A 15,783-nucleotide genomic window follows, 5' to 3' on the forward strand; every position below is an offset into this window, starting at 1 on the left:
TAGGTTTAAGTAGTTCTAAGTTATAGGGGACTGATGACCACAGCAGTTAAGTCCCATAGTGCTCAGAACCATTTGAACCACTTTTTCAAACACATTTAGTGAAACGCCTTGTAGGTGTTGTAAAACCCAAATAATTTTTCGCTCTCAGATACCTGGAATCTCTTGCGTTTACTGCACAAATATTCAGGTCTTCGTGTAATCTTTCTAGTGTGCCACGAAAGCAAATCAAGCATCAACGTAAAGACTAGGTAACAGAAATGCACGAAATACGCTATCATAAAATGAGTGACAGCGGCAAGAGAGGGTTAGCTAATGATGTTAACAGACAACACCACTGTCCTTGTAATAACATAGTTTAAACCACCTTCCCAAGAAGCCTTGACAATGACGGCCTGTTCCGTTCCGTTGATAGCCTGTGGAAATCATGCTATTTGAAATACATCGTAGAATATTTTGACGCTCCGTTTCATTCCGTTCCGTCAAGTGTGATTCGTACTTTAACTCTACTGAAGAGGAGTGTTGGTAATAGAGCAATTAGTGTGATGTATTGACTGTTGATGTCGCGATAGTTGCGGCTCTCACTTTGAAACCTTGGACGGGCCAGCGGCAGTTGGCGTCGATGTTCTGGTCGTCGGTGGACGTGACGATGGTGAGCCCCGCGGCGGCGCCAGCGGACACGGTGCGCCGCGGGTAGACGGCCTCCGAGGCGCGGCCGGTGTAGCCCTCGTCCAGGCTCCAGCCGCGCACCTGGTTCACCCGGCTGTGGCGCAGCGTGTTGTTCTGGTGCCTGCAACACCCGGTGAAACTTGGTATTCTCGACACACTTTTGGCAATGTGGATCTCGGATACTGAATTCCCTAACGATTTAGGAAACAGAATGTCCCATGCGTCTAACTTCATCTACCATTCCGCGTTCAGAGTCTGTTAATTCCCGTCGTGTGATCGTAATCACGTCGGAAACCTTCTCACACGAATCACCTGAGAGTGAAAGCTGCGCCAGTGCAGTGCCCTTTTATTCTTTGCGTACGCGAACTACTGCCATTTGTATATGTGTATGTCGTATATTATCACTTTATTCAAATCCATGAATATATTGCTGTTTCGAGTGCTTTGTTGAATTTAAGTTAACTCATTTCTGGTTCAGCGCATTCAATTAAATTCAAATTAATGCTAGAGTACGGCTAGAGTTAAACTTAGATCATATCTTAAGATGTTTCACAACAATAATTAATTGCTCTTTCACGGACACTCGTGTTTCTGACATTTCCTAGTAAATTTTTTTCAATCGTAGTTTACGACTTTGTGTCTCCATTATCTGAGCCAATACATTTAGTGTATTCTCTGCTACAGATCAGTACAGGGTCATGGCGAGCATTTGAAATAATCTTACTGTAGTCCTCCGTGAACCCAAGTGTCATACTAACAAGGGGACCTCCCCATCGCACGCCCCTCAGATTTAGTTATAAGTTGTCACAATGGATAGGCCTTGAAAGGCTGAACACAGATCAATAGAGAAAACAGGAAGACGTTGTGTGGAACTATGAAAAAAATAAGCAAAATATACGAACTGAGTAGTCCATGCACAAGATAGGCAACATCAAGGGTAAAGAGAGCTCCGGAGCGCCGTAGTCCTGTAGTTAGCGTGAACAGCTGCGGAACGAGAGGTCGTTGGTTAAAGTCTTCCCTCGAGTGAAAATTTTAATTTTTTATTTTCAGACAAACGCAAACGCCGACTGTCATTGTGAATTGCAGTGCGTCAGGAAAAATGAAGAGAAGACTAGTGAAAGACTTCATGAACGTGTGACTGCTCCTTACGCGGACAAAGATTTTGCCTTACTCCTTGACAGCTATACAGGACAGAAGGATCAGGCATTGTACAATTTTAGTGTGGGAGTGGACGTGATTACCATTCCTCCAGGTTGTACACCTCTTGTGCAACCGTTAGATGTGTTTGGTTTTCGGCAAGTGAAACACTTTGTGAAAAGATTCTATGATTTTGCGAAGCTGCACAGGTACACAGAGCAGTATTGTTTACGTGATCGTGTGTCAATTATCAAAGTTCAGGCACTCACACATAATCAACTTCGCTCTCCAAAATTCCAGGACATGTTCAGATTTTCTTGGACATGTGCAGGATTTGACAGTCTACACACGGAAAAATTTGAAAACGTTAAAAACATATGTTTTGACAGAGCACAGGGAAAACTGTGCGACTGTGAAACTGTTGCATTCATTTGTTGCAGTTTATGTGACAAACTCTTATGCTTTCATCACTTTTGGGAATGATTATCACATCCACAAGAAAACCTAAATCGGGCAAGGCAGAAGAATCTTTTTACCAATTCGCCAAGTGTACAAGTTAGGTGGGTCCACAAACATATTCCTGTCATATGAGGCACATGCCGTCACCAGTGTCGTATAGAATATATCAGACGTGTTTTCCTGTGGAGGAATCGGTTGACCTATGACCTTGCGATCAAATGTATTCGGTTCCCATTGGAGAGGCACGTCCTTTCGTCTACTAATCGCACCGTTTTGCGGTGCAGTCGCAATACACAGACACTAAACTTATTATAGTGAACAAAGACGTCAATGAACGAACGGACAGATCATAACTTTGCGAAATTAAAGAATGTAAACTTTTCACTCAAGGGAAGACTTGAACCAAGGACCTCGTGTTCCGCAGCTGCTCACGCTAACCACAGGACCACGGCACTCCTGAGCTCACATTCTCCTTGATGTTGCCCATCTTGCGCATGGACTACTCAGTTTGTATATTTTGCTTATTTTTTCATAGTTCCACACAACTTCTTCCTGTTTTCTCAATCGATCTGTGTTCAGTTTTTCAAGGCCTATCCACTGTGCCAACTTCTAACTAAATCTGAGGGGGGTGCGATGGGGAGGTTCCCTTGTAAGTGACATGCAGATACCGGAACGTCCATCACCAGAAAACAATTCATTAAGTTTATTTTTCGTTCCTCAACGAACATTCTGCGACGCGATTGCGTCATTTAGCGTAAAAAGTCCATATCCATTCATTAATGTTACAAATCCCGGATTGTATACGTGATCAATAATTTGCTTATTCAAACGAAACTGAATTTTCGATAACAAGTGAAGTGCGCAGCTGTTATTTAAATCAATGTCCGAAACTTTTACCACTCCTCTTCCAGCAAGAAGTCTTTCTTCAATGTGCAGGTAACTCCCACATGACAGTAGGTGTTTTCATTTCGTATCACAACCGATGTGGAGTCGCTGAGTGAAAAATTGTGGACCAAATTGTTTACACTTACGATACTCGAAATTATTAGCCTTGTCGTCTACAATAATTCGTTTTCTCACATTCAGTATGTAACTCATGACTTTAAAATGGTTCAAATGGCTCTGAGCACTATGGGACTTAACTTTTGAGGTCATCAGTCCCCTAGAAGTTAGAGCCACTTAAACCTAACTAACCTGAGGACATCACACACATCCATGCCCGAGGCAGGACTCGAACCTGCGACAGTAACGGTCACGCGGTTCCAGACTGAAGCGCCTAGAACCGCTTGGCCACACCGGCCGGCTCATGACTTTCTTCTTCTTCTTCTTCTTCTCTTCAGACTCAAAGTTCTGCCTGAATACGATGCCCATTACGTTTCGTTAGTGTAATCGAACAATTATTTCTTCATCGTCAAAAGCTACAAGATTTTCATCTTGCTCTTTGATTGACATACTTAACTCTTGAAAGATGTGAATTGTATCTGTATCTCTTTGATTGATTCTGGAGTCCTGATCAACAGTTTCTACTCTGTGTCTATCCACTTTACTGCGTGAAAACATAAGTTTAGTTGAGTGTTGCGACGAATTGTTGCTCTGCTGTGTCGGAGGACAGGGAGCGTTCGCTAATTTTCTTGGCACAACAGCGGGATGAATGCACTAAAAATTACCGAGGAACGAACAACGGCACATTCTTGTGTGGCCTACGTGACTCATGGAGCGTACGCCAACATTTATGTTGAGGCTTTTCACTGGGTCATATTAACAACTTCAGCTATCTGATGATATTTCACCGACAACCCAGACATGTCCAAAAGAACGGACATAACACATATAAATATATGCACCTTGACGTTGAATGAAAGATTATTCAGCGTTGATGCACTCTTCGTCCGGCCTCTCCCGGGAATCAGCGTGAGGTTGCAACCAATGAGGATAATGGACAGGGGACGCTACATCAGTAGTCTATGACAAGTTGGGAATTTGGGCGAAACGTGAAGAGAGTGAAGCTGAAGCAACTGCTCGCGTAACGTTGGAAATCTGGGCACAGGTCCCAGGGTACAAAAATTTTCACTTGTCACCATTGAATTTATTTCAATGTTCTATTGATACTAAGGTCGGAATTTCAAATTCGTCTTGCAGACTAATGTTTACCAATAACATTTTTCCTATCAGAACCTGCCGAATCAGCATGATGGTTTGTTATAAAAGCTAGAAGACTCACTGCATTAGATTTGTCGTTGTTACTGCGCTATCACAGACACCATGATCATCGAAGTTGCCAGAATCATTCATTGATATCCTAGCAAAATGTAATTACAAATTGCTGCTGCTACTGACAAATGGTTGAAATGGCTCTGAGCACTACGGGACTTAACACCTGAGATCATCAGTCCCCTACAACTTAGAACTACTTCAACCTAACTAACCTAAGGACATCACACACATCCATGCCCGAGGCAGAACTCGAACCTGCGACCGTAGCGGTCGCGCGGTTCCAGACTGAAGCGCCTAGAACCGCTCGCCCACTCCGGCCGGCTGCTACTGACAGAATCTATATAATTTGGTTTTCGATTTCTTGTTGTAATACAAGATTACAGTACATTCTTCTAGTCCTGCATATTTTGCATTTATAATTTCCTTTAATCTCACAAAAACTTTTCCTCTCAATATTTCCCATCATTAGGCGCGTTAGTACCCTCTAAGTAATCTTTGGAACGCGGGAGATACAGAGTCGGAGCAGCACCATGCTTCAACATGAGTTTCGGGAAAAGAGTCAGCATTTCACATCTGAAATCCCCCACCCCATAATCCGAATCAGCAAAATCTACTGGGCACACACAACCAATAGGAACTGAAAACGGATCGGCACGTTTACAAGCATTGTGAGCGTACAAGCTGTGGCGGGAGTTCAGAGCGGCAGTTTCCCTCCGCAGAGCACGTGGCTGGCGGTTGCTGCGTGGCCGTGGCGAGCCGCTAGCGGTTACGTGACCTTGGAAAAACCCTAGCCCTTGCCACGGGCGCGTATGGCCATGTTTTCGCGCTTGGAGGAATTCCAGAGAAAAACTGATAAAAACAAGTTGGCACTCATGGACAGAAAAATATATAAAGCTAAATTATCTAGACGTGCCACAAAAAATACATAATAGTTTAAAAGTTATTGTCGTGTTAAAAATTGTAAATTTATGAAAGTTCAAAAGCTAATATCTCGGAAATGCTTTGGCCGATTAATACGAACAAAGTGTTTACAGATGCGGCTAGTAGAGCTGCATCGAGCAATTTCGCACAGTGTGCACCATTTTTGAATGAAAGGTCGAAATATTGGATTTGACTGAGAGAAACTGTGTTTTTGGTAATAAATAAATTTAAAGAGACGAAACTAGCGGCAGCATTCTAAAGTTTAAAGAGGTAGAAGAGTAATTAAGTATGTATTTTTATCTGTTTATTTATGTTTAGTATAAAAATCCGGAAAAAGCAAAATCACGCCACATAAACATCATTTATGAAAAAACAGTAGCGATACAAAAAATTGGACTTTAGATTGTTATTTCCCGGAAAATTTCCATATTTTTCAATGTATCATATGTGTTTTTGTGTTTAGTTTCAAAATATTCGTAATTTTTTTGTCAAACTTTGTTTTGAGTTAGACAGCCGTTTCGAGTGTGCATAGGGCGACCATCTTTGAGGACAGTTGGTTTTGAGCGACGCTAACAGCCGGACGTGCCGTGCATCTGGCGGTGGTAGTGGGTTGGTAGCCACGTTCGGAGACAAGTATGTATGTAGCGACGTTCGAAAACGATCAAGTTGAGCGCAGTATAGTGGTTTGGGACAGCAGACAAGAGTGTATTTTGTGAGTTGTGAACAGATTGTCAAGTGCCATGATCGCTACATACGAATTTTATAGTGAAGTCTTATAGCATCAGTTATTAACGGCTGCCCTTACGTAAGAGCCCCTCAGACTGCATTTTAAGTATTCAGTGAATGTATTGAAGAAAAATAAAACTACTTGTTCAAATTATAAGTCAACGTGAGTGACTCAATATTGTAAATTACACCCCAATACTTGCCTGCATTGTTCTGTTATATTTAATTTCAGCTTAAAAATTGAGTTCACGACAGGTATGAGCTGGCACCCTATGACGAAAAACGAAGCCAAACAGACCAGTGACATCTCTGGGCCGCTCAATTAAGCTGAGTGTAACAAATATATATATAATTTTTCGTGCCTTAGCACGTGGGGGCTCGAGCCAAACTATTCAAACTTCAATATGTAGTGGCCAGTACAGTCGTACAATTTATCCATTTTTGTTTAGTTTCATTGTTATTAGGAACTTAGTTCCTTTTTCTGTTGTCTGCCATGGCTAGGACAACTCGCGATCGCAAAACAAAGTATTATTTTTCAGTGAAAACAATTTCAAACTTATGCCGCGTGGGATAGCAGTGCAATTTGAGGCGCCTTGCCACGATTCTCACACCTCCTCCCCCCCCCCCCCCTCCCGCCCAGTTCACTTAATCTTAAATCACTCATATTCACATAAACAAAGCTATATTCACTCCAGAATGCAATTACAACACAGTAGGTAATTGCAGTGGCTGCCTAATGAGCAATCGAAGGTCAGCTGTGATAACAGCGGCACACACCACGTGGTCCCTACAGTGTATTCCAGCAGCCGTCAGATGTAGTTCCTTAAATCTAGGTTTCTCGATTTATTTCTATTTTGTTTTTTACCTTCAACATTTGATCATCGGAAATAATGAATATAAGCTTTTTTTTTTAGTCATCAGTCTTCTGATTGGTTTGATGCGGTCGACTGGGAATTACTCTTCTGTGCCAGCCTTTTCATCTCAGAGTAGCATTTGCAGACCATTCCTCAATTATTTGTTGGATGTATTCCAACTTCTCTTTTCCTCTACAGTTTTCATCCTCTACAGCTCTCTCTAGTACGATAGAGGTCATTTCTCTGATGTCTTAACAGATGTCCTATCATTTTGTCCCTTGTTCTTGTCAGTGTTTTTAATTATTCCTTTCCCCTTTGATTCTGCGCAGAATCTCCTCATTTCTTACTTTATCGGTCAGCTTACTTTTGAAAATTTGCCACGCGGAGTGGCCGCGCCGTTAGAGGCGCCATGTCACGGACAGCGCGGCTCCTCCCGCCGGAGGTTCGAGTCCTCCCTCGGGCATGGGTGTGTGTGTTGTTCTTAGCATAAGTTAGTTTAAGTAGTGTGTAAGAATAGGGACCGATGACCTAAGAACTTTGGTCAACCTTAGGAATTCACACACATTTGAATATTTTTTGAAAATTCATCTGTAGCACAATATCTCAAATGCTTAGATTCTTTTCTGTTCAGGTTTTCCCAGGTTTTAGGTTAGAGGGACCCCCCCTTGGGCGAAACGATAAAATACCTGACGGCTTACCAGAGAGGACATTATCATCGTTGATAAAGAACGTCCGTCCTCAGAGACCAAAAACAGGAAAAGTCAACGTAATATTGGTAAACTGCAGGAGTATCCAGGGCAAGGTTCCCGAATTAGTATCTCTTATTGAAGGAAATAGTGCGCATATAGTATTAGGAACGGAAAGTTGGTTAAAACCGGAAGTGAACAGTAACGAAATCCTAGACACAGAATGGAATATATACCGCAAGGATAGGATAAACGCCGATGGTGGAGGAGTATTTATAGCAGTAAAGAATTCAATAATATCCAGTGAAGTTATTAGCGAATGCGAATGTGAAATAATCTGGGTTAAGTTAAGTATCAAAGGTGGGTCAGATATGATAGTCGGATGCTTCTATAGACCACCTGCATCAGCAACCGTAGTAGTTGAGCGCCTCAGAGAGAACCTGCAGAACGTCGTGAAGAAGTTTCGTGATCATACTATTGTAATAGGGGGAGACTTCAATCTACCAGGTATAGAATGGGATAGTCACACAATCAGAACTGGAGCCAGGGACAGAGACTCTTGTGACATTATCCTGACTGCCTTGTCCGAGAATTACTTCGAGCAGATAGTTAGAGAACCAACTCGTGAAGCTAACGTTTTAGACCTCATAGCAACAAATAGACCGGAACTTTTCGACTCCGTGAATGTAGAAGAGGGTATCAGTGATCATAAGTCAGTGGTTGCATCAATGACTACAAGTGTAATAAGAAATGCCAAGAAAGGAAGGAAAATATATTTGCTTAACAAGAGTGATAGGGCACGAATCGCAGAATATCTGAGTGACCACCATCAAACGTTCATTTCTGAGGAAGAGGATGTGGAACAAAAATGGAAAAAATTCAGAAACATCGTCCAGTACGCCTTAGATAAGTTCGTACCGACTAAGGTCCAAAGCGAGGGGAAAGATCCACCGTGGTATAACAATCATGTACGAAAGGTACTACGGAAACAAAGAAAGCTTCATCATAGGTTTAAGAGTAGTCGAATCATAGCTGATAAGGAAAAGCTGAACGAAGCGAAAAAGAGCGTAAAGAGAGCAATGAGAGAAGCATTCAACGAATTCGAACATAAAACATTGGCAAACAATCTAAACAAGAACCCTAAAAAGTTTTGGTCATATGTAAAATCGGTAAGCGGATCTAAATCCCCTATTCAGTCACTCGTTGACCACGATGGCACCGAAACAGAGGACGACCGAAGAAAGGCAGAAATACTGAATTCAGTGTTCCGAAACTGTTTCACTGCGGAAAATCGTAACACGGTCCCTGACTTCAGCCGTCGCACGGACGCCAAAATGGAAAATATTGAAATAAACGATATCGGAATTGAAAAACAACTGCTATCACTTAGTAGCGGAAAAGCATCCGGACCAGACGAGATACCCTTAAGATTCTACAGTGATTATGCTAAAGAACTTGCCCCCTTTCTATCAGCAATTTATCGTAGATCGCTGGAAGAACGTAAAGTACCTAGCGACTGGAAGAAAGCGCAGGTCGTTCCCATTTTCAAGAAGGGTCATAAATCAGATGCGAATAATTATAGGCCTATTTCGCTTACGTCAATCTGTTGTAGAATAATGGAACATGTTTTGTGTTCTCGTATTATGACGTTCTTAGATAATACAAATCTCCTTCATCATAACCAACATGGATTCCGCAAACAGAGATCATGTGAAACTCAGCTCGCCCTATTTGCCCAAGAAATTCACAGTGCCGTAGACACTGGCGAGCAGATTGATGCCGTATTCCTGGACTTCAGGAAGGCATTTGATACGGTTCCGCACTTACGTTTAGTGAAAAAAATACGAGCTTACGGAATATCGGACCAGGTTTGTGATTGGATTCAGGATTTCCTAGAAGAAAGAACACAACATGTCATTCTTAACGGTTCAAAATCTGCAGATGTAGAGGTAATTTCGGGAGTGCCGCAAGGAAGCGTGATAGGACCTTTATTGTTTACAATATACATAAATGACTTAGTTGACAACATCGGTAGCTCCGTGAGGCTATTTGCAGATGACACGGTTGTCTACAAGAAAGTAGCAACATCAGAAGACTCGTACGTACTCCAGGAAGACCTGCAGAGGATTAATGCGTGGTGCGACAGCTGGCAGCTTTCCCTAAACGTAGATAAATGTAATATAATGCGCATACATAGGGGCAGAAATCCATTCCAGTACGATTATGCCATAGGTGGTAAATCATTGGAAGCGGTAACGACCGTAAAATACTTAGGAGTTACTATCCGGAGAGATCTGAAGTGGAATGATCACATAAAACAAATAGTGGGAAAAGCAGGCGCCAGGTTGAGATTCATAGGAAGAATTCTAAGAAAATGTGACTCATCGACGAAAGAAGTAGCTTACAAAACGCTTGTTCGTCCGATTCTTGAGTATTGCTCATCAGTATGGGACCCTTACCAGGTTGGATTAATAGAAGAGATAGACATGATCCAGCGAAAAGCAGCGCGATTCGTCATGGGGACATTTAGTCAGCGCGAGAGCGTTACGGAGATGCTGAACAAGCTCCAGTGGCGGACACTTCAAGAAAGGCGTTACGCAATACGGAGAGGTTTATTATCGAAATTACGAGAGAGCACATTCCGGGAAGAGATGGGCAACATATTACTACCGCCCACATATATCTCGCGTAATGATCACAACGAAAAGATCCGAGAAATTAGAGCAAATACGGAGACTTACAAGCAGTCGTTCTTCCCACGCACAATTCGTGAATGGAACAGGGAAGGGGGGATCAGATAGTGGAACAATAAGTACCCTCCGCCACACACCGTAAGGTGGCTCGCGGAGTATAGATGTAGATGTAGATAGTCATGTTTCACTACCAACAATATTTATTCCATAATTTAAGGCCTGTTTTTATTACTAGTAGACTTCTCCAGGCCAGGAATGTTCTTTTTGCAGTGCTACTCTGCGTTTTTTGTCCTCCTTGCATCGTCCATCACAGGGTGCTTTGCTGCCAAGGTAGCAGAATTCCTTAACTTCGTCTACTTCGTAATAACCTAAGTTTCCCAATGTTCTCATTTCTGCTGCTTCTCATTGTTGTCCTCTTTCCTCCATTTACTCTCAGGCCACATTCTGTACTCATTAGTCTAATCAGTTCATTCCATTCAGAAGATCCTGTAATTCTTCCTTACTTCCACTGAGGATTAACAATGTCATCGGTGAAGCTTATAATTGATATCCTTTTACCTTCAATTTTGTTGGGGATATGTGAACAAACGTGTTCCAGCGTGCATAGTGGCACCCAAGATATGATGTTCAAATGGTTCAAATGGCTCTAAGCACTATGGGACTTAACATATGAGGTCATCAGTCCCCTAGACTTAGAACTACTTAAACCTAACTAACCTAAAGATATCACACGCATCCATGTCCGAAGCAGCATTCGAACCTACGATCGTAGCAGCAGCGCGGTTCCGGACTGAAGCGCCTACAACCGCTCGGCCACAGCGACCGAATTGGGTACGATGTGCAGAGTGCATTAGACTCTGTGGAATATACAAGCTTCGCGTTTATTGATGGGGCAGCGCAATATAACTTGGTAGTCAAATGTATTAATATGTGTTGTGCAAATAAAGCATAAGTTTATTTTTAAGCATAAATTTATAGTTGTTACCTGTCATTTAGCTGCGTTAATCTGTATAAATTACAGCAGGTTATGGGCCCAGCTACTGGGTTAAACCGAAATAATAAACTTTAAGGTGCGCGGAAGTTCGCATAAAGTTGGATTGAGTACGCTATCTGAAGAAGAAAATAACTGTAAAATGAGTACAACACAGATACCGCAAATAGAGCGGCTTGTAGGGCGCGAAAATTACGCGACCTGGTAATTTGTCGTCGAGGCATATTTGCACTTGGATGACTTATGGGACGTCGTAAACGGTAAATTGGCACCTACGGAATCAAGTTTTTCCACTAACGATGGGAAGGCGAAATCAAACCTAATCGTTTTGATTCATCCAGTGAATTATGTTCACATAGAAAAAGCTACATCAGCAAAGGATGTATGGGACAAACTGAAAAACGCATTTGGAGATGGTGGTTTCACCAGAAAAAGTAGGATTACTTCGTGAGCTGATAACCACAAGATTGAATAAGTCAACATAAAAGTTTTCTGGGTTTGGTACCGCGTCATAATGTAAAAACTACTGCTGCTATAGAAAAGCCAACGTTACGGCCACGATTGCAGCGGCCTTCTTCTGGATCTAATGGTCACCATTAGACCCAGAAGAAGGCCGCTGCAATCGTGGCCGAAACGTTGGCTTTTCTATAGCAGCAGTAGTTTTTACATTATGACGCGGTACCAAACCCAGAAAACTTTTATGTTGACTGACTCTGGCCGCGGAAGCCTACGCAATTAAGTTTGAATAAGTGTAAAAGCGTGGATGAATATGTGACTAAAGTAATTTCAATCTCCAATAGTCTGAGGAATATTGGTTTTGAAATTGTTGATGAATGAATTGGAACTTTATTGTTAGCTGGACTATCAGAGAAATATTCGCCAATGATTATGGGTTTGGAAAGTTCGGGAATACCCATTACAGCGGATAGTGTTAAAGATTCTACAGGACGTGAAGAATGAACGAGCTTCTAATGCTTCAGAAAAAGAAACATTTTCGGCTTTATACTCTAGTACAAGACGAAGAAGACAATAAGATGTTTCAGATGCTAGAAAACTGGATATATTGCTTAAAAGTGTAACGAAAAGTATAAAAGAAAAGAAGCATGTTAAATCTAGTAGCCCCGAGAGAAAGACTACTGATAAAGGTAAGGCATTTTCTGTTTTTTACTCTTTTAATGAAGCGAGTGACGATCATGCAGAATGGTTCCTAGATTCAGGAGCATGTGTGCACATTACCAAAGCTCCATCAGGTTTGTTTGATGTTCAGTCAAGGACTGACATTGGAATTTCCACAGTTGACGGATTTAAGTTAAGGTATGAACTCGCAGGAAAAGTGGATCTTAATTTGCTTGTGAATGGGGAAAAGGAAATTGTTACTGCTCATGATGTACATTATGTAACGAATATTGCAACTAACTTGTTGTCAGTAAGCGAAATAGTAAAGAAGGGTAATAAAGTTATCTTCGATATAGAGGGAGCCAAAGTGATAGACTCTTGTGGTAATATTGTAGTTACTGCAAGTAATGTAAGAGGTATTTACAAAGTAAATACAGTTCAAAATACTACTGAAACAGCAAATCACTCTGTTTATGGTGCAAAAGGTTTCTTGTGGCATAGGAGACTTGGTCATTTCAATAGGAAAAGTGTGAGTTTACTGAAGAATATGGCAACTGGGATGGAAAATTATGGAAGGAATAATGTTCAATGTGAGGTTGTTTGCAAGGGAAGCAGGCTATATTGCCATTTAAATCGAGTCAGAGCAGATCTACGGAAGTCTTGCAACTCATACACTCAGATATCTGTGGATCTATGGAGAATAAATCCTTAGGAGGTAGCTTCTATTTACTGACATTCATAGATAATTTTTCTAGATACATGCATGTTTATTTTATAAGTAGCAAGGATCAAGTGAATGATGTATTTGTTGTTTATTGCAAAATGGCTGACAGACAGACTGGGAAGAAAATTAAAATTATTATATCAGACAATGGATTAGAATATATAAACAGACAGTTTAAGGAACAGCTGAATGGAATAGGTATTAGGCATCAGACAACCATTCGCTACAATCCTTCTCAGAATGGAGTTGCAGAACGAGCCAACAGAGCCATTGTAGAAAAGGCAAGAAGTACGTTAAGCGATGCTGAGCTACCTAAGTGTTTTTGGGCAGAGGCTGTGTCAACAGCAGTGTATTTAATTAACAGATCGCCTACCAAAACTGTGAGACATAAGACACTTTATGAAGTACGGACTGGAAAGAAACTGGATCTAAAGCACTTAAAAGTCTTTGGACGTGAAGCCATGGTTCAGATTCCAAAACCATTAAGGGGAAAGTGGGATGCAAAAGCTCAAAAATATATTTTTATTGGCTACTGTGAGGATTCAAAAGGCTACAGCTTTTATAATCCTGTGACTCTAAGAAGATAGTAAGTATTAGAGATGTAGTATAAAATGAAGGAAAGTAGTCAAAATGATACAGTAATGCAACCAAGCATAATGTGTGATAGTGCTGAAACAGAGGAAGACGAGGATAAAGAGGAAGCTGATGTGCTACCTGAGACTCAAATTGAAGAAGAAGATTCAACAGAGGAAGTCAGTTTAAGGCTGTATTCACGTATAGCAAAACCAAAAGAATATCCAGATTATGAAATGTATGCTGCCCAAACAATCAACAATGAACCAATCACAGTTGATGAAGCTTTAGCAAGTTCAAATGCTCGGAAATAGGCTATTGAAAAGGAGCTGCAATCTTTTGTGGATAATGATACATATGCATGGGTTGGCATGCCTGAAAATAAAAAGCCACCAAGAACAATATGGGTGTTTAGTATTAAAAATCCTGAGAGCTCAACACCAAAATTCAAGGCCAGATTGGTAGTTAAAGGATATTCCCAGAAAGAAGGAATAGATTACAATGAAACGTTCTCACCAGTAGTGAAGTATTCATCATTAAGATACCTTTTAGCTCTTGCAGTAAAGGAAGACTTATTAATTCATCAAACGGGTGTGAAAACAGCCTACCTGAATGAAAGACTGGAAGAAGAAATATATGTGATTGCACCTTATGAAGTTAAGCGACCTTATCAAGGGAAAATGAGAATTTGGCGTTTGAAGAAATGCATATATAGATTAAAGCAAAGTGGCCATTGCTGGAATAAATGTTTGCATAAAAGTTTGATAAAACTAGGCATTTTACAGTCAGAGGCAGACCCCAGTATATATCAGAAAAGGAGCAATGAAGAAATTGCATTCATGGCCATATGGATAGATATTTTTTTTATTTTACCCATAGTGAAAGCCAGATGGACTTTTTTAAGGAACAGTTGCGGTCAGAATTTAATATGCATGATTTAGGGGAAATTAATCAATACTTAGGCATGAAGATTCTAAGAAGTGCCAACAGAGAAGAATTATGGCTTGATTAATCTCTGTGCACAAGGAAGATCTTAGAAAAGTTCAATATGGAAAATTGTAAACCTATTTCCACTCCTATGGAAAACAATGCATAACTGCTAATAACTGATGACGAGAAATGTAAGGAAAGTGTACCCTATTTGGAAGCTGTAGGAAGTCTACGGTGCTTAGCACAGACTTCCAGACCAGACATTGCATTTGCCTCAAATACAGTAAGCAAGTTTTGCAGTGATCCGAGAGAAAAGCATTGGATGGCAGTCAAGAGAGTATTCAGATATTTAAATGGAACTGCTGATTGTAAGTTAAAATATTCTAAAACTGGAAATGTAAACTTGGAAGGGTACAGTGATGCAGACTGGGGCAATGAGCTGGAAAGCAGACACTCCATCACTGGAAGTTGTTTTAGACTAATGGGAGGATTCATATCATGGTCATGTAAGAGACAAAGAACAGTTGCTTTGAGTACTGTAGAAGTTGAATATATGGCCGTGTCTTCCACTACCCAAGACGCTCTTGGGACCTGTACATTGATGAGTGAAGTAGAATCTCCTCCAACATTATAGCCAACAGTCGTATTTTGTGACAATATGGGAGCTATTAAACTCGCAAAAAAATAATGTCACCAATGTAAGATCCAAACATATTGACATAAGGCATCGCTTTATAAGACATCATGTGGACCAGGTAAACATAATCCTCAGTTATATATGCACAGAAGCAATGTTATCTGATCTCCTAACCAAGCCTCTCAGTAAGGACAAATTTTAGAAGCTGGTGAAACATTATGGTCTAACCTCGGATGTATAGTGTAGAGTATCTGAAAAATATTTGTTCACGGGGGAGTGTTGGGGATACGTGAACAAACATTTTCCAGCGTGCATAGTGGCGCACAAGATATGACGTGCAGAGTGCATTAGACTCTGTGGAGTATACATGTTCCGTGTTTGTTGATGGGGCAACGTAATATGGTTTGGTAGTCAAATGTATTAATATGTGTTGTGCGATTAAAGCATAAGTTTATT

At 41.1% G+C, this 15,783-nt stretch overlaps 1 protein-coding gene across 1 annotated transcript in view; it reads right to left on the minus strand.

Annotated features, from left to right (window-relative positions):
* Nucleotides 1–15,783, minus strand: part of LOC124798546 (pickpocket protein 28-like) — a 276,442-nt gene that overhangs the window by 174,465 nt on the left and 86,194 nt on the right. Inside the window, exon 6 of the mRNA XM_047261997.1 lies at nucleotides 583–787. Coding sequence (XP_047117953.1) covers nucleotides 583–787 — 205 coding nt within the window. The remainder of the gene's footprint in view (nucleotides 1–582; nucleotides 788–15,783) is intronic.

Source organism: Schistocerca piceifrons, chromosome 5 (genome assembly GCF_021461385.2).
Source record: "Schistocerca piceifrons isolate TAMUIC-IGC-003096 chromosome 5, iqSchPice1.1, whole genome shotgun sequence".
NCBI lineage: Eukaryota > Metazoa > Arthropoda > Insecta > Orthoptera > Acrididae > Schistocerca > Schistocerca piceifrons.